Source organism: Sinohyriopsis cumingii, chromosome 17 (assembly GCF_028554795.1).
Source record: "Sinohyriopsis cumingii isolate HCF-2022 chromosome 17, ASM2855479v2, whole genome shotgun sequence".
Classification (NCBI taxonomy): Eukaryota; Metazoa; Mollusca; class Bivalvia; order Unionida; family Unionidae; genus Sinohyriopsis; species Sinohyriopsis cumingii.
Window position 1 is genome coordinate 47,440,018 of NC_142977.1, and position 23,731 is coordinate 47,463,748.

Sequence of the window (23,731 nt, forward strand, 5' to 3'; positions counted from 1 at the left end):
AATGGAGGAGGCGAAAAGACCATCGGAACGCATTCGGTCGATGGCTGGGACTTAGAAAACCCCAAGATCGTGTACGAGTTTAACGGTTGCTTATTTCACGGATGTCCCGTCTGTTACTCTGACCGCGACACTAAAAATCAGTTTTTACAACGAACCATGGAAGACTTGTACCAGGCCACTTGTCAGCGACGCTTGAAGTTAGAACAGGAAGGATACCAAGTGGTGGAAATGTGGGAACACAAGTACGATCACCGTTTGAAAACCAATCCCGAGTTTAAACGCCTCGTGGAAAGTTGCCAGTTCATGGACCCCTTGAACCCGAGGTTGTATGGAGGAAGGACCAATGCCACCTGTTTGCTGTACCAAGCTGACGAAGAGAAAGGAGAAGAAATCAAATACTTGGACGTGTGTTCGCTGTATCCTTACGTGTGCAAATATTGTCACTTTCCTGCAGGGCACCCACAATTGTTCACCGAACACACTGACCTGAAAAAACATTCGACAATACGAAGATCTGATCAAGTGCAAAGTCTTGCCTCCCACGGACTTGTACCATCCCATGTTACCTCACCATTGTCAAGGCAAACTGATGTTTCCTTTGTGCCGTACTTGTGCCGAAACGTGCAACCAAGATCAACCTTGCCATCACATCCAGGAAGAACGGGCCTTGACGGGGATGTGGGTCAGTGTAGAATTATTCAAAGCTTTGGACATAGGATACCAACTGTTAGAAGTGTACGAAATTTGCCACTTTCCCAAGACACAACAATACCACAAGGGTGACCCCAGTCAGAAAGGCATTTTCGCAGACTACGTGGATGCCTTTTTGAAACTGAAGCAAGAAGCCAGTGGCTATCCTTCCCGGTGTCACACTCCCGAAGACCAAAAGACATTCAAAGAGAAATACTGGGCACAAGAAGGCATCACTGTAGATCACATCGAGAAAAACGAAGGTAGGCGATCGTTTGCCAAAGTGATGTTAAATTGCTTGTGGGGTAAAATGGCACAACGACCGTGTTTACCCAAGACGGAGTATTTGACAGAACCTTCCCGCTACTTCCAGATGATTCACGACAAAACCAAATTCATCAAACAGGTGGACGTCGTTCGCGAGAATTTGATCTTGGTCAATTACGAAGAAGATCTGGACTTTGTAGAAGACGACCCCTTTGGAAATGTCATCATTGCGGCTTACGTGACAGCTCATGCTCGCTTAAAATTGTACGAAGCTTTAGAACTGTTAGAAGAACGTGTCCTGTACTTTAACACGAACAGTTGCATTTACATCCATCACCCGAGTCAACATCACCCTGGCATCGAAGGAGACCGTTTAGGAGCCTGGACAGACGAGCACCCCGACGAAAAGATTCTAAGTTTCGTCAGTGGCGGTCCCAAAAATTACGGCTACGAATACCTGGACAAAGAAGGAGAAGTGCACACAAAGTGTAAAGTGAAAGGATTGACTCTGAATTATCGTGCCAGTCGTGTGGTTAACTTTGGGGTATTGAAGGAAGCCTTGCAGTCTAGAGAAGATGAACACTTTAAAGTGATCACCTATCAGCCCAACAAGACTGTACGTTTACCCACTCACCACATCGTCAGTCGACCCTTGGAAAAAGTCTATCAAATCGTGTACGAGAAGCAAGTGCGACTTCCCAATCATTTCACCTTACCGTATGGACACATCGTTATTGGTCTGTATATAAAAAGGAACCCTAGGCAAGATCGATAGTTGATTGTGACTACCAAGACCAAGCGAACAAGATGAATACTTTCAGAGAAACACGAACCAAGTTCAGACAGGCAGAATTCAAGTTTGGGGACTCTGAAGTAGAATGCGATTGTGAGCCTTGCGATGAGAACGATGCTATACGTGTGACCTTAGCGATGCCGTAAAGCATCATGGGAACTTTGTTGTCACTACCCCTATCATGGAAAGTGATGCTGTGCGTGTCAAACCTGAGGGATGCAAAAGCGATGCCGCTCGTCGTCTTGGACACTTTAGTGGGTTTCGTTTAAAAGGTGGATGTCCACCTTCACGTCTACCCCCTACGGATGTCATCCAGCCCTGAGCAAACTCCTGTCCATGTCACCCAACCCTCATCGAAACGAACCTGTGAAAGACGAATATTCGTTTCCTGTGCGTTTGTCGGAATACTGCGACTTTGAAAATCGTCTTCAGTCGTTCACAGGAAAATGGCCTAAGTATCTGGGAGGACCGACCCCCGAAGAATTAGCCATAGCCGGATTTTTATACTTGGGCGAAGGGGATAAAGTCAAGTGCTTCAGTTGCGGTGTGTCACATCACCACTGGGAACCACAAGATTCGGCCTACCTAGAACATGCTCGATGGTCACCGAATTGTCATTACTTATCCTAAGTGGGACCGAGGCATTGAACTAACTTACCATGTCGTTGACGAAGAAGAAACCAGATTGGCTAGGGGTCAAATGTTGGACATCACCGAGACCAGTATTTAAAATCCATTTCAAAAACGATATTGAATCATTACCTAAAGAACTGCAAGAGAAGATTTACAATGAAGTTTGGCAGGGGCTTGCCAGAGTGAAATCTCAATGGGTGACTGTAGAACTTTTGTGCCGAGAAATTCACAAGAGGAAAGTGAAAAAAGTCAATCAATGTGTTAGATTTCTCTGGGTCAAGTGTGCATTCATCCTATTATATCACTCTAAACCGTTTACATAAAAAGAGTTCAATGAGATTCTTGAACGTTACCCTGAATGGCAGTGGTCAGAAATTACTCACTATGTGGATTACTTTTGCTCTAGGAGAAGATTGTGAATTGTAGGGACTGACCAATTCATGGATACTTTACAAGAGAACATTCGTGCTTTGCCTGTGGAGTTGAGAGAAAGCATTTACCGAGAACTGGTCAAAATACAAGTGAAACGTAAAGAACAGTTGCATCCGTTACGTCACCTATGTTTAAACCACTGGTACCTGAATGCTATACAAGGACTGATTCAGTTGAAAGTGTTCCATTGGACAGACATTGATCAACGACCCCCTGGTTTTAAAAAGGATTGGTTTGCTATTGATGATTCTATCTACCACATTGTAAACTTACTGCATCGAATTCCAGAGGAATAGTTAACGAATTACCAACATCTTTTACACAATGTCAGCTTAGTGAAAGAGGAAACTTCTGAACGAATTGCAATGCGTAAATTAGTGATTAAACCATTTAGATTTGACAATGAATTAAAACCATGTCTGTGCAAACGGTACATTTCTTGTGTCAGAAAGAGGATTTAGTATGACCTATTCATGGATACTTTAAAAGAGAACATTCGTGCTTTGCCCGTGGAGTTGAGAGAACGCATTTACCGAGAGCTGGTCAAAATACAAGTCAAAGGTAAAGAACAGTTGCATCCGTTACGTCACCAGATGTTTAACCACTGGTACCTGAATGGTATAAGAGAACTGATTCGTCAGAAATTGTTTCAATGGTCAGACCTTGTTTAATACTTCCAAGCCACCGATGATCCACGTGTTGATAATTTTGGTTACTTTCGAGATTCACCTAGTGCAACGCATTGAGGAAGACAAGTTAAAGGATTACCAACATATTTTACGTGGAATCTACTTAGCGGAAGAGGAAACTTCTAGACGAAGTTTGAAGGTTAGGTTACAGTTTGGAGCATTTAGATTCCCCACTGGAGAACGAAGATCTCTGGGTAGAAAGTACGTGTATTGTTTCCGAAACAAAGAGAGTATAAAAACAGGCTGTCATGCCATGACTTTTATCACATGTATTTGAACAGATTCCTTGGAAAGAACTCAATGACACTATTCAAACCGTGGAGGATTACCATCAATTATTACGAGAACTGTATCCGTTAAATTTGGGACGACGCATAGTGTGTGTCTTAGTGACTTGTTTTCTGGGATTTCGTTTACCAGCCGATTCCTTGTGGACTCTTTACGAACAGTACTTACCACCCAAATGGCCTTAAATGGCCATGAAAGACTCCTTTTGCTCAAAGCCTTGCCTTTTCATCTGGATACTTCTCGACCTCTACGGGAAAAAAGATTCGTCAACTTTTAGCTACCCAAGACGTGTATGACGATGTGTGTGTAGCTTGTGACTTACACCCCCATTGGACAGATGTCAGTGACTGAAAAAATGGGGGTTTTGAGGCTTGGACCCAAGAAGTGGCCCAGTATGCACGAGAGTTGTTCAAGGAAAAAAGTTACTTTTCAACCTGTGTTAGTGACAGTGCCAGAAGAACCCTTCACCCAGGACAGGACTGTCATGGACCTGCCTGAAAGACCCAAGAAGTGGCCCATTATGCTAAAGAGTAGTGATCCTCCATTCAAGCATCCAAGGAAAAAAGTAACTCTTAAGCCAGTGTTAGTGACAGTACCAGAAGAACCCGTCACCGAGAACAACCACTCACTTCAGGACAGGACTGTCATGGACATTCCTGAAAGGCTATTCCGGGAGGACACTTGTGTGACAATACCTCATGTAGAGACTGTAAGAACATTACACACTGTCCCTAGGACATGTTGGTTGCCAAAAATATGTTGTACAGAGACTTGTTTATATTCGACTTTGATCGTTTTGATGTGTTTTTTATTGTTGTACATAACTATTTGGCTTTTATGTATTTTTGTCTTTCGTGTTCATGTTTAAAACATTCAATAAACGTGTCCTGAAAAAGTATATAAACTCTTGTCTTGTCTGTTTTCGTGTCACAAGTGACATTCCAAACACTATGGCTACCTCTGCTGTCTCTGCTCCCTCTTCCTCCACTGTCAAAGTCATCGACGAACACTTAGATCGTGCCAGTTGGGAGGCTTTGTATCTTCGCCATCCCTTTAACATGCTTATTGCTGGACCTAGCGGTTCAGGCAAAACCGAATTCGTCAAACGTTTGATCGAACATAAACATCATTTGATCGATCGTCCACCTCAACGCATCGTGTGGTGTTACAAAGAGTTGCAATCGGCGTACAGCCTCTTGCGAGAAAGTCAAGGCGATTCCATCGTGTTTGTGGAAGGCATTCCTAAAGAAGACGATGGCATCGTCTCTGACTCCCGTCAAACCCATTTGGTCATTTTCGACGACATGTTAGAACACGAAGAAAAAATTAAACTGTGGTTCACGCGCAAAGGGCATCATCGTAATGCCAGTGTAGTTTACATCACTCAAAATTTGTTTCAACAAAGTAAAGCCCATCGCACCATCAGTCTCAATGCGCATTACGTGGTCTTGTTTAAAAGCCCTCGAGATAAATCGCAAGTGCAAGTCTTAGCCAAACAGTTAGGAACGCCTTGGCTGACTCAGGCGTACGACGATGCCACTCAAACTCCACACGCCTATTTACTCGTCGATTTGAAACCTACGACCCCCGATGATTTGCGATTTCGTAACCAATTGTTTCACCACTGGTGCCAAGACGGAGGGCCTGTCCTGTACACGTCTCCGTCCTCGACTTAATTTCACTCAACAAAAATCTATAAAAACCTCAGACACTTTTCGTCTGTCTCACACAGTCTGAACATGACGTCCCTTCAGTCGCATCTTCCCGTCAAATTGATTCGTGCCTTGTATGGCATCAGTTGAGAAAAAAATCCACTAATACGAGCTCGTGTCTTAGAAGCTAGTCTCAAAGAAGTCTTACGATGGTTCACGGTGACAGCACGTCAATTACTACAAGGGATCATTCAGATTCCTCATCAAACCAAAAGCTTTTTTGATCGAAACAAAGTCACTTTGACCCAACTGGCCTATCCCCGCATCGACACTCAAACCAAAGAACAAATCATTTTGAAACCTGGAGGGAGCGGTACTCTAGGAGGGGTCATCATTCGCTCTCTCTTAAGATGGGATCCTAATGCTACCAAACTTCTCCCCAAGGAAAAAGTCAAACGAAGCTCCAACAACAAGAAAAAGAGCCACGGTGTCAAGACCAAGTCCCCAAGGAGAGCTGTGTCTCCAAGAACTTCTCCAGTGGCGGGACCCTCCTCTTACCAGTCACCACCCCGGATAAAGAAAACCCCCCAGAAAAAGAAACAGAGAAAAAGACCCCAGAAAAAGAAACGTCCACAGAAGAAAACTAGTCGCAAGAGAGGTACTTCGACCAGGACGCAACCTTACACTCGCAAACCACGACCTGCAACGGCGGTGACCGCGTCTCCGGTAGCCTCAGGTTCATTCACTTCTCCGTTGATGACACCAAGAACTGAAAAATACTTGGAGACGTTGATCACACCAAGAACTTCTCCGTTGATAACCCCAAGAACTTCCCCAGTGGCAGGGTCCTCCAATTTAGAGGCAGTGGCCGCTGCTCACAAAGTACCATCTCCCAAAATCAAAGTCCAAGAGAGATCGGGCATGTTACAAAGTTTACTGGATTTGTCCAAGCAAGAACTTGCTCGATTTAGTCCGTTGCGTACCCCTGCACGACGTGTCATGCCTGTCCTGAAGTTAATACGCCGTAAAGACAATCAGTGGCGACTCGTTCCTGTATAAAAAGGCCTGTGACCTAGTAGGGGTATCAGTGTTTTTGGTGGTGCTGAAGACTCAAAGATGTCACCCTCCAAAAAACATCCCTCTTCTAAACAACCCCAAGGATAGAAAAGGAAAGGACTGCCTCCTCGTTTAGTCAAACATGGGGACATGTTATCTGTCCTGTCCAAAGCTTCTCCACCACTACGAAAAAACTCATTCAATCAGCTTCCAAAGAGGTCATCGATACCGTGTGCGAATGTTGTTTGAACGTGTTGAAAGGCACGATCCCTTTATCCAAACACCAGAAACAATGCTTAGGAAAACATCGTCACGTTCTTCGCCAAATGGTTCGAAAGGAAATTCTCATTCGTCAAAAGAAGTAGATGTTGGTCCAACGTGGAGGAATTTTACCCCTCTTGCTGGGCCCATTGCTGAAAGGAGTCTTGGGAACCATGTTGGGAGGACTGGTGGGAGCAAGATAAAAAGGCCCTCTGGAGTCCCAAGATCTCAGAATCGAGCCTTGACATCCCATGGAAGGACGAAAACTAGCTTTAGTGCCTTACAAACGATGGATGGAATACCATCGTTGGCAAGAACAACGCACCCCGTATTTACCTCCCAATCCCAATTTGAGCGAGATGTCCCAGTTACAACACGAATTGCAGTCCTTGATGGATCGCCAAGATTTGTCCGAAACAGAAAAATCGCAAAAGTACGGTCAACTCTTGCAACGACTGCAACTCTTTCACCAAAAAGCCTCAGACGAAACAGCTCTTCCCACTCTGAAAGATTTTAAGACCTTGATGAAAAGTCCAGCACAATCATCACTACCACCACCACCACTACCAGTGACCAAGACAGAAAAAGGAGAAGAAGAAGAAGAAGGGTTTCAAACTCCACCAGAAAAGTACGCAAATTAACAACACCACCTACCTCCAGAATTGGATGGATTAAAAAGATAATGACCACCCCTTCTTCATCAGAAGAGAAAAAGGTGAAAACAGAAGTGAAACAAGAACCGATATTCCCCGCTCAGACATCCTCCTCTTCCACACCTATTGCCGGTCGCACACTCAAAGCATTGCAATCCAAGAAAATACCCCAAGAGAAAAAGAGTAGCATCCTCCAAGACTGGGTGTCTTATTAACAAACAAACACAAAAAATGAAAAAGTGTTAGCCAGCATTTACTACGATCCCTCCCATCCTGCAGGTTACGCAGGAGTTTAAAAATTGTATCGTGCTGCCAAAACGCGACCAAAAAGTCTCCGTTTACCTCAGGTGCAACGATGGTTACAAGAACAAGCTACCTACACTTTACACAAACCCATTCGACGCAAGTTTTCCAGAAGTCGCACCCGAGTGGAAGGCATCGATCATCAATGGCAAGCCGATTTAGCCGATGTCTCTCATTTGGCCAGCTACAATCGCGGCTACAAATATTTGTTTTGTGTCATCGACGTCTTTTCCAAATTTGCCTTGGTCGTGCCCTTGACTTCCAAATCGAGCAGCGAGTTAGTGGGAGCCCTGCAACGGATGTTGAAACAAAGCGTTCGTCACCCTCTTGAATGCAAACGGACAAAGGTACCGAATTTCTGAACCAAGCTTTCCAAAAAGAATTAAAGAAACGTGACATTCATTTTTTTACCACCGCGAATCCTGAAACCAAAGCCAGCATCGTGGAGCGTTTTCAAAGCACTTTGAAAGAACGCATGTGGAAATATTTTACGCATCACCACACTCTGAAGTACATCGACATCTTACCGCACCTGGTGAAAGCGTACAACCAATCTTACCATCGAAGCATCGGACGTGCCCCGCAAGAGGTGACTCCCGACAACGAAGTGCTGGTGTTTGAGCGCCTGTTTGGTACGTCCCCGACGAGGGCTGTCCCCAAGAAAAGTGGAGTGTTGGCCGTAGGAGATTGGGTACGCATTGGCAAAACCAAACGCACTTTCGACAAAGGTTATTTACCTAACTGGAGTATCGAATTGTTTCGTGTCACTGGACGAGTGCATGATCGTCATCCTGCCGTCTATAAATTGGAAGACATGAACGGAGAAGTGCTGAAAGGAACGTTTTATTTGCCCGAGTTACAACGTCTGACAAAAAAAGGAGACGACGTGTACGACATCGAAAGCATTCTCGAACGCAGAACCCGTAAAGTAGGCAAACGACGTGTCAAAGAAGTCAAAGTACGTTGGAAAGGATATCCACCTAGTTTTGATCCTTGGATCGACACTTCGCAAGTCATCGACTATAACAAGAAGTGACCATCATGCCCTTTCACACAGAGACAGCTACTACTGCTACCACTCCTTCACCCAGTTCTTCTCTGCATGATTTACAAAAACAACCCTTGTGGGTGTGGTGTGGAGAACGTGTGCCTAAAACGCAAATCGTCTTTTTCTGCCAAATCTTTGGGATGTATTGTGTCATCGGTGCAGCCATTGCCAGTTTGAGTTTGCAACAAGGAGACAAACAATTGTGGACCATTTTATTAAGCAGTTGCATCGGTTACTTGCTTCCCAATCCCTCTCTGAAATTCTCTTCGAACGGGAACAACGGGAACCTTGTGTCCAGTGCCAGTGTCAGTAACCACTCTAACAACAACAACAACCCCATTTTGGGCAAAGACACGCCTCTGACTTCCAGTAACCCATCGGACAGTCACAGAACTCTGGAATTATGAACAATAACAACCAATTTTACTAAACCTTACCCAGAGACAGTTCCATGGAGGTGTTTCCCAAGAACACGCTGTGCTGTTACACGGCCAAATTAACTCAGGCCATCCAATTAGATCACGAAGCCCATTGGGAAGTGGCTTTAGTAGAAATCATTCACCCGACCCAAGTCCTCAATGTCCTTCCCAATCAAAATTTTTTTGATGTGGAAGTTCATGACGATCAATTGCAACTGTACTTGGATACCCATGGCAAATATAACATAAAAACCCCTGGCACAAAAATCAAAAGTACACCACCTATCACGTGTCCATTCCCGCAGGCTATTATTTTAGTGGTCAACATTTGGTGAACACCATAGCCTCCAGGTTTAATGTCGTGTTTATGAAAGCTTTGGAAAATTTCAAAAAAAGTGTCACCATGGAATACCACAAAGCAGCTCGTCGCTTCTTTATGAAATTTGACGGGAGTAAAATCGTGTCCATTTTATTTTGTCCTGAATTGTTTGACATGTTGGGCGGAAACATGGACATGAGAATGGCCATGATCAAGAGAAACGAATTACCAATCATTTATGAGAACGAGTCTTTTAGCAAGTTATTTCGTGCCCCGGTAGAACTGAACCAAGGACTGAATTTGATGTTTGTGTATTCCGATGTAGTGGAGTACAACGTGGTGGGACACACCTCTGTGCCGTTACTGCGTGTCATTCCTTTCAAAGTGGATTCTGCCACGAACGCTGACGAGGAAGGTGGAAACACCTACCACGTTCACCGCGAATTTGTACATCCTCACTATTTGCCTGTCAGTAAGTCTTATTTGGACACGGTCAACATTGCTATAAAAGGAGATCTGGGACAAAATATTCCATTCACGAAAGGAAAAGTCACGGTGAAACTCCATTTTCGAAAACGGTTCTCTCACGATTCGTAAGTCATGTATCCAGTGTACCGAGTGGCTGCTCGACAGCGATGACACGGTTTAGGAGATATGTTAAAATCAGCTTTTCGTTCGGTGGCTCCGGTGTTGAAACCGATGGTGACACGCGGATTGCACGCCTTGAAAGATGCCGCACTGACACAAGGCAAAGAATTTCTCCAAAATGTCATCATCGATAAACAAAACCCAAAAGAAGTCTTCTTGAGGGCAGGCAAAAATGTCTTGCTGCAAACGGATAAAGACCTTTTGGGCCGACGAGACACACCTATAAATGCCCTGCACGCTGCCGAGTCAGGCATTCTTACTTCCTTGACGCCACAGCAAGGACAAGACAGAAAGAGACGACGAAGAAAACACCCTTTCACCAGACTTCACACTTCTAAAGCTACAAAGGTAAAGAAAAGAAGAACCGTTCGAGACTTAGACGTTTTCGAATATTAAAGTATTGAGACACAGTAAAAATGATGCACCGAGAGTCTTGCGCCTGTTCCAAGTCGGAACTGGATCTGTTTGCCATGCCCCCTACGATGATGACCATGCAAGAATCTCAGTGGGTGGAATTTCATCCCGTCTCCTCTTTGACGGATTCCGCTCCCATCGAGTTTGAAATCAAACGACAACCCGAAGATTACATCGATCTGAATAGCAGTTACCTGTATTTGAAAGTGAAAGTGATCGAACCACCCAACACTAACATAGACAATGATGATGTAGTAGCTCCCGTCAATAATTTCATGCATTCCTTGTTTAACGAAGTGGACTTGTACTTGAATAACAAACTGGTCAGCAGCAGCATGGATACTTAGCCTTACCGAGCGTACCTGGAAAATCTCTTGTCGTACGGAAAAGAAGCCAAGAACACTCATCTGGATGCTTGCGTGGTATGGAAACCTGACAAAGCGACTAAGTTCATCAGCATTACAGTTGCTGGGGATGCTCAAAATACAACGGGATTTGTAGAACAACGAACGAAAATTCATCTAAGTCGTCGTTTAGAACTGATGAATCGCTTGCATCTAGACATGTGGTTACAAGAAAAGTATTTGCTGAACGGGGTGGATATCCGCTTGAGACTGAATCTCAGCAGTGCCGCTTTCCATTTGATTGCTGCTGATGGTTCCACTTACATAACCGAAATCGAAGAAGCCAGACTCTACGTGCGTCGTGTAGTGTTACCTAAAGTGGGAAACGACGTCAGTCAGACGTTGAGCAGAACGACCGCCAAGTATCCGATACGAGGAGTGGAAGTGAAAACGTTCACCATTCCTGCTGGACAGCGATCCATGATCGAAGATCATCTGTTCCAAGGACAATTACCCAAACGTTTAATCCTTGGTATCGTCAAGAATCCAGCCTTCAACGGAGCCTACCATGAAAATCCTTTTGAGTTTCAACATTACAATGTGTCCAAGATTGAAGTCAGTCGCAATGGCAAGACCTTGTCTACCCGACCCTTTGTGCATAACTTTGGTGCTTCGAAGAATTATTTGAGATCGTACTTCTCCCTGTACGAAGCTACCGGACAGTTAGGAACCAACATCAGTCACTGTATTGTGTACGAGGATTATGCAGGAGGCTACGCTTTGTGGGCTTTTGATTTCACTCCAGACCAAGGCATCGACGAGGGACATTTTCACCCTATAAAATCCGGTCAGATTCGTGTGGAAATTCAGTTTGCGAGTGCACTACCTCCAGAGAACAGAGTGAACGTCATCCTGTATGCAGAATTCGATAATACGATAGAAATCAACAGTTTGAGAGAAGTCATTCTAGATTATTAGAAGCCATGGAATACTGTTATCCCTCTTTACCTAGTGGAGATGGAATGTGAGGAGACCTTGGAAAAAGAAGTTATCATGATGAAGTCAAGATGGCCAGAACAAGAAGCCCATTTAGTCTCCTGTTTTGCTACATTCCTGGCAGATATAATGAAAGAATTGATCAAGGAAGAGTGCTATGGATGTCAAAACGATCATCCCAGTCAAATTCAACACGACAAATGTCTGATGTTGAGTCAAGAAGAAACATTGGACGAATATCTGGACAAAGCTTGGGGTCACATCAAGATAGAATTCGTGTTGAACGAGTGGTATAAAGGCTTGGATAAACATTCTTCTCCTCCATTAACGTCTTTGGAGTGCCGTCGCATCGAATCTCTCTTTGACCAGAGTAAGAAGTCGGATCTAAACGCCTTTTACTTGTCAGACATTTTCAAGCAAAAGGTCAGGATCGAATTATTCACATATCATTACCTGTGAAGAAAAAAACCACACAAATAAATGGATAGCTGGGAACTTTATTATCTTTTGAACCATATTTCGTACACTGCTCTTGGAATCCTGTCGTCTGTGCTAAAGATGAACTCCCTCATCGCAAATCTCAAGACCATCAAGCTTATGTGATCAACACGGACGACAGTCATCTCCCAGGAACCCACTGGGTAGCCGTCTACTTTCCTCAAGAAGGATGTGTGGAATATTTCAATTCCTATGGATTGCCTCCTCTGGAAGACGATATCATTGACTTTATGAGAAGAAATGCTCAGACCACCCGATTCAAGAATGTGAAATTACAAGGCACAGATTCCTTGGTGTGTGGGCAATATTGTGTGTATTTTCTACATCATCGCAGCCTGGGCTATTCCTTAGAACATCTAGTGACTCATTTTGATCCTCGTTTTTCTTCTAGAAACGATGTGAAAGTAGATAAATGGTTTTGTGACCATTATGCTTATCTTTTGTCTCAAGCTAGGAAACGTAGTGTCCATCAATGGCTTAATGATTTCCAACAGTGGAAATCACAATTTCGTTCACAACGTTGTCAGCCCTGTCCAAAATAATGTGTTAGTTGAAAAAAAATGTTTGTCATTTGAAATTTTTTTTTGATGTTATATTGTTTGATTATTGTTAAAAATGTTATAGTTGTTTGTTAGTGTTAAGTGATTTTGAATAACAAATGTTGTTTTGAAAAAAAATGCCTTTGTCTTTTGTTTGGTTATAGGAATCTTGATTCATGCTATTTGACTTCTTACTATCCCTCTCATAACACTCATTGAACGTTCCGGCTCGAAAACCGTGGAGGGATGTTTTCCTTCACGTCCGCGCTTTGACTTTAAAGCCGGGGTAGCCTCCAGTCTAACCATCCATTGTCGACTCATCCTCATCCTCCTACGACGATGTGCTCCAGACTAGCTAAGCTAAACGAAGCCTACGCGAATTTGCATAGGGTCAGACACAGTCTGATACCGAAGCCAGAAGAGATAGAGAATGTAAGAATGTTAAAAGTCACTGAAGACCTAATAGAAGAGCTCTTCAGAGAAGAAATGAACAGGGAGAAAGAAGAATGGACAGAGAAGTACAGACTTTAGAAACAACAGAGAGAGCAGCAACAGCAACAACAACAGCAGCAGCAACCTGAACCTGACAGAGGCATGTCGATTGTCGTATCAACACCAAAGAGTTCTTCTTCTCTTTCCGAAGAAGCAGACCTATCGTCAGAAAGTCTATCATCAGAGGACGTCGCATTCTTAGAATATAAAAGATCACCCTAGATTCAACTTCGCACACAAAAAACAGCCCTTTTCAGGGCTACCCCAATCTCTAGAAAAGAAATAACAATCGATTGCCTATAATAAGTTAAAAAATAGAAGTGCGTGTATAAACACATGAATTATTTATCTTGCTTAGAAAGTGTGTGTGTGTGTTTGTGCCATTGTAAGCGCTCACGTACGTTTGTGTGGATAGTAGGTTATGATAATGTTTTTTTTTGTGTTGTCTGAAGTGTGGTAATAGTAAATTTGGGTTTGATTTAACTGATTTAAGTATGTGGATAGTATATTATTTGTTTAGTAAATTATTTTTTAGAATAGTGATGGGTAGTATAAAAAAGTGAGTGAGTGTTTCTTTTAGGTCCGCGCGTTGTTTGGTCATGATCTAGGTAAATAAGTTTTGTCTTGGGGATGTTTTCCTTCACGTCCGCGCTTTGCGTATAAATTGCAAATCGCTTGGCAGTCTAGCTACCCTTGTTGATTGATCAACACCAGAATGAACACCAGACTAGCTAAACTTGTAGAACTCCAGATGCACCTTGAATATGCCAGGCGCATACTAAATGAACTGGCCGCGGAGGCCATCGTCGAAGAGGAAGGATGAAAGAGGAGGAAAGAAGAAAAAAATAAGATGAGAGAGGAAATTTCAGAATCCCAGAGACAGAAGATTGGGATTCTGAAGCCACTCATCCCGCCTCTGTACTCCCAACAAAAAAAGTAAAAAGAGACTGGAGTAGAAGATGTGTGTGTGGTGCCAGGCCTGGAAGGTGCCATCATTAACCAGGTGCCCTGGAGTTGAAAATAAACGGCCCTTTTCAGGGCTACCCAAACCTTTAGAAAAGAAATAGTAATCCATTTGCCAATGTGTGTATGTAGAGTAGTGTGAATATAAACACTAACTCTTTTTTTCCTAGTGTGAGTGTATGTGTTTGTGTTTGTAAGCTCTCACGTAAGTTTGTGTGGATAGTAGATTATTGGGTTTTGTAAGCGCTTAAGTTGGTTTGTTTGGATAGTAAATTTGGGTTTCATTTTAATGCTTTTTTGTGGATAGTAGATTTTGGATTTGTTTATTGCTGCTTCACGTATGTGGATAGTAGATAATATAAAATGAGAAAAGTAGGGGATGTTTTCCTTCACGTCCGCGCGTTTTAAGTGATAATCTAGGTAATATAAGTTTTGAGTCTTAGGGGGAATGTTTTCCTTCACGTCCGCGCTTTTAGTATAAGAACCCACAGTGTTCGTCGTTCACACCATTCTACGGAATAACTGAGACAAAATGACTCAAGTATCAGTTTTATTTAATTTATTGAGAGATACATATTTTTGGATAATGGATGTAGAATATGTGGTAGAAAGAATAGAAAAGGAATGGAGGCATGGAGATATGAAAGACTTGGTGACCAGTCAAGTTCAAGGTCTAAAGGTAGCCAGAGATCTCATCGCAGGGATGATAGAAGAAGAAGTCAGCAAGTCAAGAGGATTATTGACCCACCTTATGTCAGAGTGGGACGTTTGAAGGAAGCATTGGACCATGTCATCCAAGTCAGATGCTTCCTAGAAAAAGTATTGTATTGGATGGAGTGGCGATACGTAAAATGGGGCTTCGACCAGTTGACAAAAACGGAAGAAGTAATGAGGAAAGTGCTGACGGAAGAGGTAAAGAACATCAAAGAAAAGTGGTCTAAGGAAAGAAAAGAAGAAGAAAATAGAAAGACAAAAGAAAGCTTTGAGAAACTCAACAAGAACTGGATAAAAATACAGGAGAAATTCCGAGCGAATGGCCATCCTGACTGGATGCCTGAGTCAGAAATAAAGAAGAAGAAGACAGGAATAGCGACAAAAGTTAGAAGATGGTTGAAGAAGTGGAAGAGTTAGAAGAATAAGAAACCCATAGGCCCTTTTCAGGGCCACTCCAATCTCTCGAAAAGACCTTGACTTTCATTGCCTACCCCATTTTTATTTTTATTTTTATTTATTTTTTTTATTTTAAAACAAAAAATATATAATAGAGACCCCTCCCTGTTTCAATTGTCGCATGTTCCATTTCCATAGTCCCATCAGGTCGGGACCTTATTAAAATAGGGTCCCGACCCTGTTCCATTTCCCCTTGTCGCTCAACAGTCCCACGATTTATTTCCCATGTTAAATTTCCCCTTGTCCCTAGACAGTCCCACGATCTATCCCCCATGTTCAATTTCCCCTTGTCGTTAAACAGGCCCACGATTTATTCCCATGTTCAGTTTCCCTTGTTGCTAAACAGGTCCACGATTTATTCCCATGTTAATTTCTCTTGTCGCTAAAGTGGCCCAGGGGTTTTCGTAATGTTAAATTTCCCATTGTCGCTAAAGTGGCCCAGGGGTGTTTTTAATGGTAAGTCCCATTGTCGCTAGGGTGGCCCCATTCAACACTATCATTAGCCACACACAATATGGCAATATAACCAACCTTGTGCAAGTACGACCAGCCTTGAAGAGAGTTTATTGATGTGCACAAAACAAAGCATTATAACTTTTATGTTTAATATCAGTAATACATTATCTGTATCAATTTTGTTGCTTACCCTTTCCATGCCAGCCGTACCATCCTTCCATTCTATGTACATTATGGACCCAGTCTGACTCCACATCACAGGCCCATCTACACTAGCATATAATTCCTTTCAAGGTGACATCTTGGCATGGTGAAAACAATTGCATGTTGAGGAAAAATGTTATCAATGATTGTTGCTAGTCTGAATATTAGAATGTTAATTACTTTTTTTCAGTAAGGATAGTCTATTAGATTTCAAAATTGTTTTATGATAGTATGGTGTTTACTTTCAGTCCTTGATTAAACTCATGATGAGTCATGTATTATTAATGTGATTCATGTTTTTATATTTAAATGGCACAGCTGAACAATGGTCGGTATTTTAAGAGCTGTATTTTCGTAAATAAAAGGTGAATGTATCTGTGAACTGAAAATTTACATTGAGAGTGAATGCACAGGCACATGCATTCACTTTCTAGTTTGTCACTTGACTTAATTGAACATATACATAAATCTACACATAATTTCCATGGCTTCAAGTGAAACATCATGACCAGTGAACTTATTATTAGTGAGAGTCATTTGCATCAACACTATCCAGAATAAATAAAATAATGATATGTTATAAAATTCATGAACCTTGTTATAGAGAAAGAAAGAGAGATTGTTTGCACTCATTAACTTAAATTTTTACTTTACAGGTTGGGTAAAATGTAAAGAAAATCAAATTCTTATATTGAACTATTGTCCACATTTCAGTTACACAGATTGAAGGCTGCATTCTGCTAATTGGTCATTTGGTTCCGGTAATTGGAACAAATTTTGGGTTTTTCCCTGTTCTGATGAGGCCTGGTTTTCATGAAAGGCAGCAACCACCAGATTCTTATCATGCATAATATGTGGATTCACCAGAAATGTCCTGAGTTAATTCCAATTCACAACATCATTTGGATCATGCATGATTTTGTTGCACAGAAATATCTTGGATGGTCTGAATTATTTATTTTCTTTATACAAGTGTATACTTAAGGACTCATGGTACTAATTCAGTTCCCATAGTAAACCTATGCAAACACCATGATATTAAAAATTCAATAACTTAAAATTTTTGAGTGCTCATGATCAAACCTATATTTATCAGAAAAATGAAACCTGGATGTCAGCTTCTGTGTAGAGGAAAGGATATGAGCCTTGACATTTTCCGGACATGCATGTGTTTGAAACATGTGCTTTCAATTCCGCACCAAAGAGTCGGGTGCTAATTTTAGTAAAGAGTGTTTCAAACTTGAACTTGAACATGTATGTAAATGTTTTATATTTATGTCCGTACACTGTGTACAAATATATAGATTATGCATATCTTAACTCTAGTTTGGACTGAAAATGTACTCTTGCAGTCATCACAGATAATAAGAGCACCAAAAACACCAATTTCTGAAGCATACTTCTTTCAGCCTGCTGTTCATTTATTTTGCTTCGAAATGGGAATTAAGACAGTAATCCTTTTTGTTTGCTGTTTTGTGCATTGCCCAGAAGAGTTATGGGATAACCTGTTTTATGTCATCCATCCATCCCTTTTGCACCAGTTTGTTTTCTCTACTTCTCCAAAACTACAAATACTTAGAGGACTGCCTTAAATATTCTCATCATGTTCTTTTTAATGTTTTCTAATTTCATGGTGTTTGTTTTTGTAATCATATCATTATATGTTTTTTATCTTCTAGGTGTTGTCTAATGTTGTAAAGCACTTATCGCTTCTAAAGATTAGGTGCTATACAAAGTCCTCATTATTATTATTATTATTATTTATGTTTGATTTTTTGTTAGAAATTAAGTATATAGTTCAATTTCATTTATTACTTGAAATAAAGAAGCAGTTGGTACTGACTTAGTTTGAGGAAAATATTATTTTGTATACATGAAGACAATATGTTTTGATGTAAACTACACTCAAAATAGTTTGAAACTTAACTTCATAGAAAACGTTTACAAACATGAAGACGAATAACGTACTAAATAAAATTATTTGAACCCTCTTACCTTGATAAAGCTGTTCCTGCATCATATTCATTCAAAAGCACAGGATTTGCAGAGGAATTGTATAGATTTTAAAGACCAAGATTTAAGTTCTTGCTGAGACATATCAATACATCTCCTATGGTACCATTTACTACAATCTGAGAACTGAATGGTATCATGGTCACATTCCAATTTACACTTGCCACATGAAAATTCAGCCATCTATCTTAATTCACTAATGTACATAGCCAACTGACCAAATATTTGCAGAGTTTAAACATTTTTATACTAAGAAACAAGTCATTGTCATCAATTCGTATTCTGAAAGAGCACATACATATGCCCGACTGCAAAGTAAACATGCCAATACGGCCATATTATCCGCCGCAATTGCATCTGGAGATGCCTTCGTATCAGTACCCTAGAAATATGTATGGGAGTGGTGAAGAGGTTAAAAAAGGGACCGGTACCAAAAAGAAAATAACAAGTTACTGAATGTGAGAAAGTTAAAAGAAGGTAAATACTAATTGTGAAAGAAAACATTTGAAGTAAAGCGAATCAATAATATCTCTGTTATAAATGTATAAAGACTATGGTTCTGCAGGCCTTAATCATTTTGGCCTTTTGTGCATACGAATACGAAATGGTAATTAATTGCGTTTATTAGGAAAATGTGTTGATTGGTATATGGCAGTGCTGTCCAACCCGCGGCCCGCGGGTTGGTTTTAAATGGTCCGCCAGAGCTCGAGCAGCTATATAGTCGTTGCTTTTCAGTTTTCTGCTGCTCTGCCGCGGCCCTCGGCTGCAAGAAAAACATTTTTCAGTGGCCCATGGTGTCAGAAAGGTTGGACGGCACTGCTATATGGTAACTATGAATTTCATAATCAAAACTTAATGACTAATGTAATTAATTCAACGATATTCATTTTTCGGGCATTATAGACGCAAACATTAATAATAATCTGCAAACCTTTATTCATAATTTACACGCCTGTGTTTCTCTAGTGTAGATCATAATATGTACAAAAAGCTGGATAGGCACGAATGTTGAAAGAATGTTTCAACTCGATATTAAATATGTGGCTGTCAGAAAGTCTCATAAGATCAGAAGATTTAATTAGATATTCAAAAAGTAAAACAGTCACATACAAATCTCAAATTACATGCATAAAGACAAGTCCAATTATGGAATTGAGAACTGTTACAGAAATGTAACATCTGTAAAAAAAATTACATGAAAGCAATCGAACCTCTTTCTACTGTTGGTCTAAACACCATAATGTGAGATCTATGAATAATGCGCATTCATCAAACAGCGTACATTTTCTCTGTGCAAAAAAAAATCATTTTAGACAGGTGTAATGGTTTAAACACCAATTATTTATGTTGAAATAATATGGCAAAGTGTACATCATTTAAGTACGTAATTCAAGATATTTATTTTCAATATCTACTTCGTTAGATGACATGTGAAAACGTTACAGTACGGACAGGAATTTTGAAAGATACATAAATTACATGTAGAAGTTACTCAAAATATCAGAAAACGGAAAATAAGAATATTTCATTAAAATATATATGAATTTGAAATAAAAGTATAAATGATGATGGATAAAACGTTATGAGTGAAGGGACGAAAGCGACACAAGTATCATGTATCTGAAGTTTACCCATACTCGCTTTGGGTAGTTCAGTTAGGAGTGTCTAAGTAATCGTTACAAAAACTGTTAAAATCGTATGACACATCAAGCTCTGTTGAGACTAGATGCATGGGAACGCGATGTGATTGCAGAGACTTGTATTCGCGTCTCAGTTGGGATTATCAATGTGTTGTGAAGTATTATATACTAATTATATAGAAAACATGTATGTAAAGGAAGTTTTAAATGCACAATGTGATCGCTGATTCTTTCCTGATACCGGCACTGCAGTCTGTATAATCTGCCAAGGTCTAACGTTTGCTATCAATGGTTGACTGGAATCTTGGTGTTAATCTTCACTGACCAATGCTTCATTTTTTTTTTGCAGCTTAATATTTTAGCAATATATGCAAATAATGCCATTGAAAAAGAAGTTAATACATATGGATATTGAAGAAAAGCTGTCATAAAAGTAAAAACTGCGTGTACTTTTTTTCTTCTTATTATTATTATTGAACAATCGATATGGAAAATGTAACTACTCTGAATCACGGGCCAAAACATTTTGTTTTGATGTAAATTCCAAAATAAAAAAGGAAATGATTCGACATGCCATTTTGCATGTATCTTTGTATTTAGATCATGAAAATAATTGTCCGCGTATAATTCTTGATAGTTACACTTACCCTGCACGGCTATTTAAATTGCTGATTTTCACGAAGTTCATTCATCCCGGCATTATTAATAAATCATTACTAATATGTATTTATTAGTAATACATTAAACATTAAAGTTATGTAAAATTTGTATTAGACACTATTAAAAGTAACTGTTATTTTCTTTAAAAAATGTCACAAATTTCACAATTTTCAGCTATGGTATATACGATATTGCGTTTTGGTGTTCCTATTGCGTTCCAGCGTTTCGGTGCGTTCCGGCGTTTCGGTGCGTTCCGGTGTTTTTATGCACCGGACCCTGGCATATAGCCAAACAAGGGCAAACCACAGGAAAAAGTTCCAGTTAAAGTCAGCACAAATTGTTTCAAGTTCAGCTTCTTCCCATGTACAATAGGGACTTGGAACAAATTACCATCAATAATTGCATAAGCGTCTGAATTGGTATCTCACAAGCAGGAGCTTTCCAGTATCCCATTCTAAGGAACTAGTCAGCTACAAGTAAGACCTAATGATTCTCAGGGCTACGCCGGTTGAGGTTTCCTGTCTTATCACCTCTACGGTAGCCGGATTGGTCTGTGTAGGAAGGGACGAAAACGTACACTGACATTCTTTTACTTATTTCTGCCTTTTCTATCATTACTCTTCTGACTCTTCTATCACTTCCGTCTTTACTTAATCTTTGACCACGCACGACCCGTTGCAAAGTAGTCAAGTGTGACTGCATCAGCGTATTTATAGATAGATAGAAAGATAGACAGATAGCGCTTAAAACTGTTGGGCACATTGTTGGCATTTCATTTCGTTTATTTCACCAGGCACTGGATTGGCCTGCCACCACTTATCAATGACGGCCAAAACATTCCCGGTGACCCAGGTGAGCCCGGTTATAATATCCTCTTGATGTCCGCCGCCGTTTCCATCTCTATGTATTTTAGTCCTCTGCCGCTGTCTACCTGTGTTCAAATATTTAGGACATACGTGCAATTTTACGCAGATCGCCAAGAAGACATTTTTCTATGGACAGATCGGCTTCCTTCTCTTTCTTCCGCTACCAATACGAAGCGGTTGTAAAAAACATTATTACATTTATGTCATCCTAGATGTCGTTATCTGCATGGGGACATATGTAATATCACAGACCTTGGGGGGAAAACAGATACATCTCATCGTTGAACATCAGTTCTGCCGGGCAATTGTTGCGCAAAACTTTCCAGTGGTACCATCTCGTAAAGTTCATTCATTTATATGTTTACCTTTGAAAGTTCCTGGTATCAAAAGACAGATTAGATTCAACAAGCATCATGACAACAACGATGGGCCAGTGTGACGCGTTGTCATATCAAGTCTGAAATCGATATCTGTAATTTAAGCAATAAGAAAAATGTAATTGTATAAGGGGTAATATTGCTCATTTATTTGTCACGTAGAATAAATAATTTGGTATTTATCCCATGTCAACGTCTGCAAAATCATATTTATGGACCTGTTCTAAAATGACGAACAGTAATAATGCTGATGCCTTTTAATGACAGTAACTGTTATAAAACATAATTACTAGTATTTGGTTCACAGATATGAACCGTATTATTTCATTTGATTGTACGAATACAACAGGTATTGCAGAAAGGTGGAAACATTTATTAGAACGGCTTGAACTATATGTTGAAGGAAACTGGGTTAAAACATTAACCAAAAAATGGTTGTTACTCAACATGGTCCCGAATTTGTGTTCGAGAAATATTTCTTGCACGCTGGAGGAGGAAAAAGGTAAGAACAGGTACAAGAAACCAACCAATCCAGTATGTCGGTAAGCAGACAAATGTAAGACAAACACGTTTGATCCAAGAATTGAAAGGTGATATCAACAAGTGAACAACACTGGAACATAATAGTGGTCAAAAATTGCAAAGTGTTGAAGAACTAAGAAGTGGGAAATCGCGGAACAGTTTAATATCGATGTGCAAAAAAGCATTGCGAAAAGAAAGTGGTGTCGAAAAGATAATGAAATTGGACATTTTATAAAAGCTAGACAACTAGAATAGATAAAAAGAGGAAGACTAGAAAGTGAATGTGGAAATCCCAGAACGTTAGGGAAACGTGCGCCGTCTGCGTATCGAATAATGCATTAGAGTCATGAATAAGGAAAACAGCAGGAGAGGTTGGTAGTGTTGCTATTCCCGTGATGATCGTCTCAAGTGCCGGCTGCAACGTGAACGATATAATACAGTGGGAGAACGTGAAAACTAACATATCAGTGAAATATCAGTGATAACCACAAAGAAACCTAATTCATATGATAGTACGAAGCCATTAGAAGTATTTTGAACATTTACAGAACGAACAGCGGTCGGAAAACGGTGGAGAAAAGTCAATATGTTGTCACCAGAGGGGAAGGTCAAGCGGTGTTGGGGAGGATAAAGAATGACAAAGCAAGGAATTTGGAAGCAAGGCCACGACCACGACATTAATGTAACGAAACTACAAAATGACAAAACCACATTGACAACTGTATGCATAGCTTTTCTACATAGAAATACCGATACTGCTTTCATGGTATTGGAAAGCTTAACAGTTTTCATTTGAAGATTCCTATCGACACTGCAGTGCTATGAATTACGCACTCAATGAGAACCGTTCCATATCACTTATGTGAGTAGCTAGTTATACAAATCATCATGTTGGAATAACTAGATATCAATGTAAAAGTGAAAGGGCTGAACACCTGTGTTTCAGTGGTAATACCAAAGGGGAAAATGATGACAGATAATACCAGGACATGAGACGAGCAAAAACAGGACATTTCAAACATTTGTATTCCTCTGTACATGTTTTAATTGTTTGCTTTCATTCATTTTTTCGATCTATTAATCGAATGCAGCATTAAACATCAATCGAATAAATATTCTTATTTTGCTTTCTGTCTCGAACTTGTATGATTATCCCCACTCTATCGGTTTGTACGCCTATTTAAACGTAGAGCATTACGTGTCTAGGGTGAGAGATATAGTTTTCTTCATTTTTGTAATGTACACAACAGTTTCGGTGCAGTCGATTTTGTACCCTTGTAATTTTGTATCACTTTAACTTGCAAAAACATTCTATTAAACTCTTTAGGGGCACGATATCTATAATGTTGTCTACACTCTAACATAGCCTTTTGTGTTTTGAAAACTGATCTGGTCTACGGAATGAAATTAAACCTTTTCAAATTTA

General features: G+C 40.5%; 1 protein-coding gene across 1 annotated transcript in view; it reads left to right on the forward strand.

Annotated features, from left to right (window-relative positions):
* Window positions 1-23,731, forward strand: part of LOC149778551 (uncharacterized) — a 109,272-nt gene extending 85,541 nt beyond the window's left edge. The window contains exon 11 of the mRNA XM_089939457.1: window positions 16,942-23,731. Within this exon, the coding sequence (XP_089795583.1) occupies window positions 16,942-16,971 (30 nt within the window). The 3' untranslated portion in view covers window positions 16,972-23,731. The remainder of the gene's footprint in view (window positions 1-16,941) is intronic.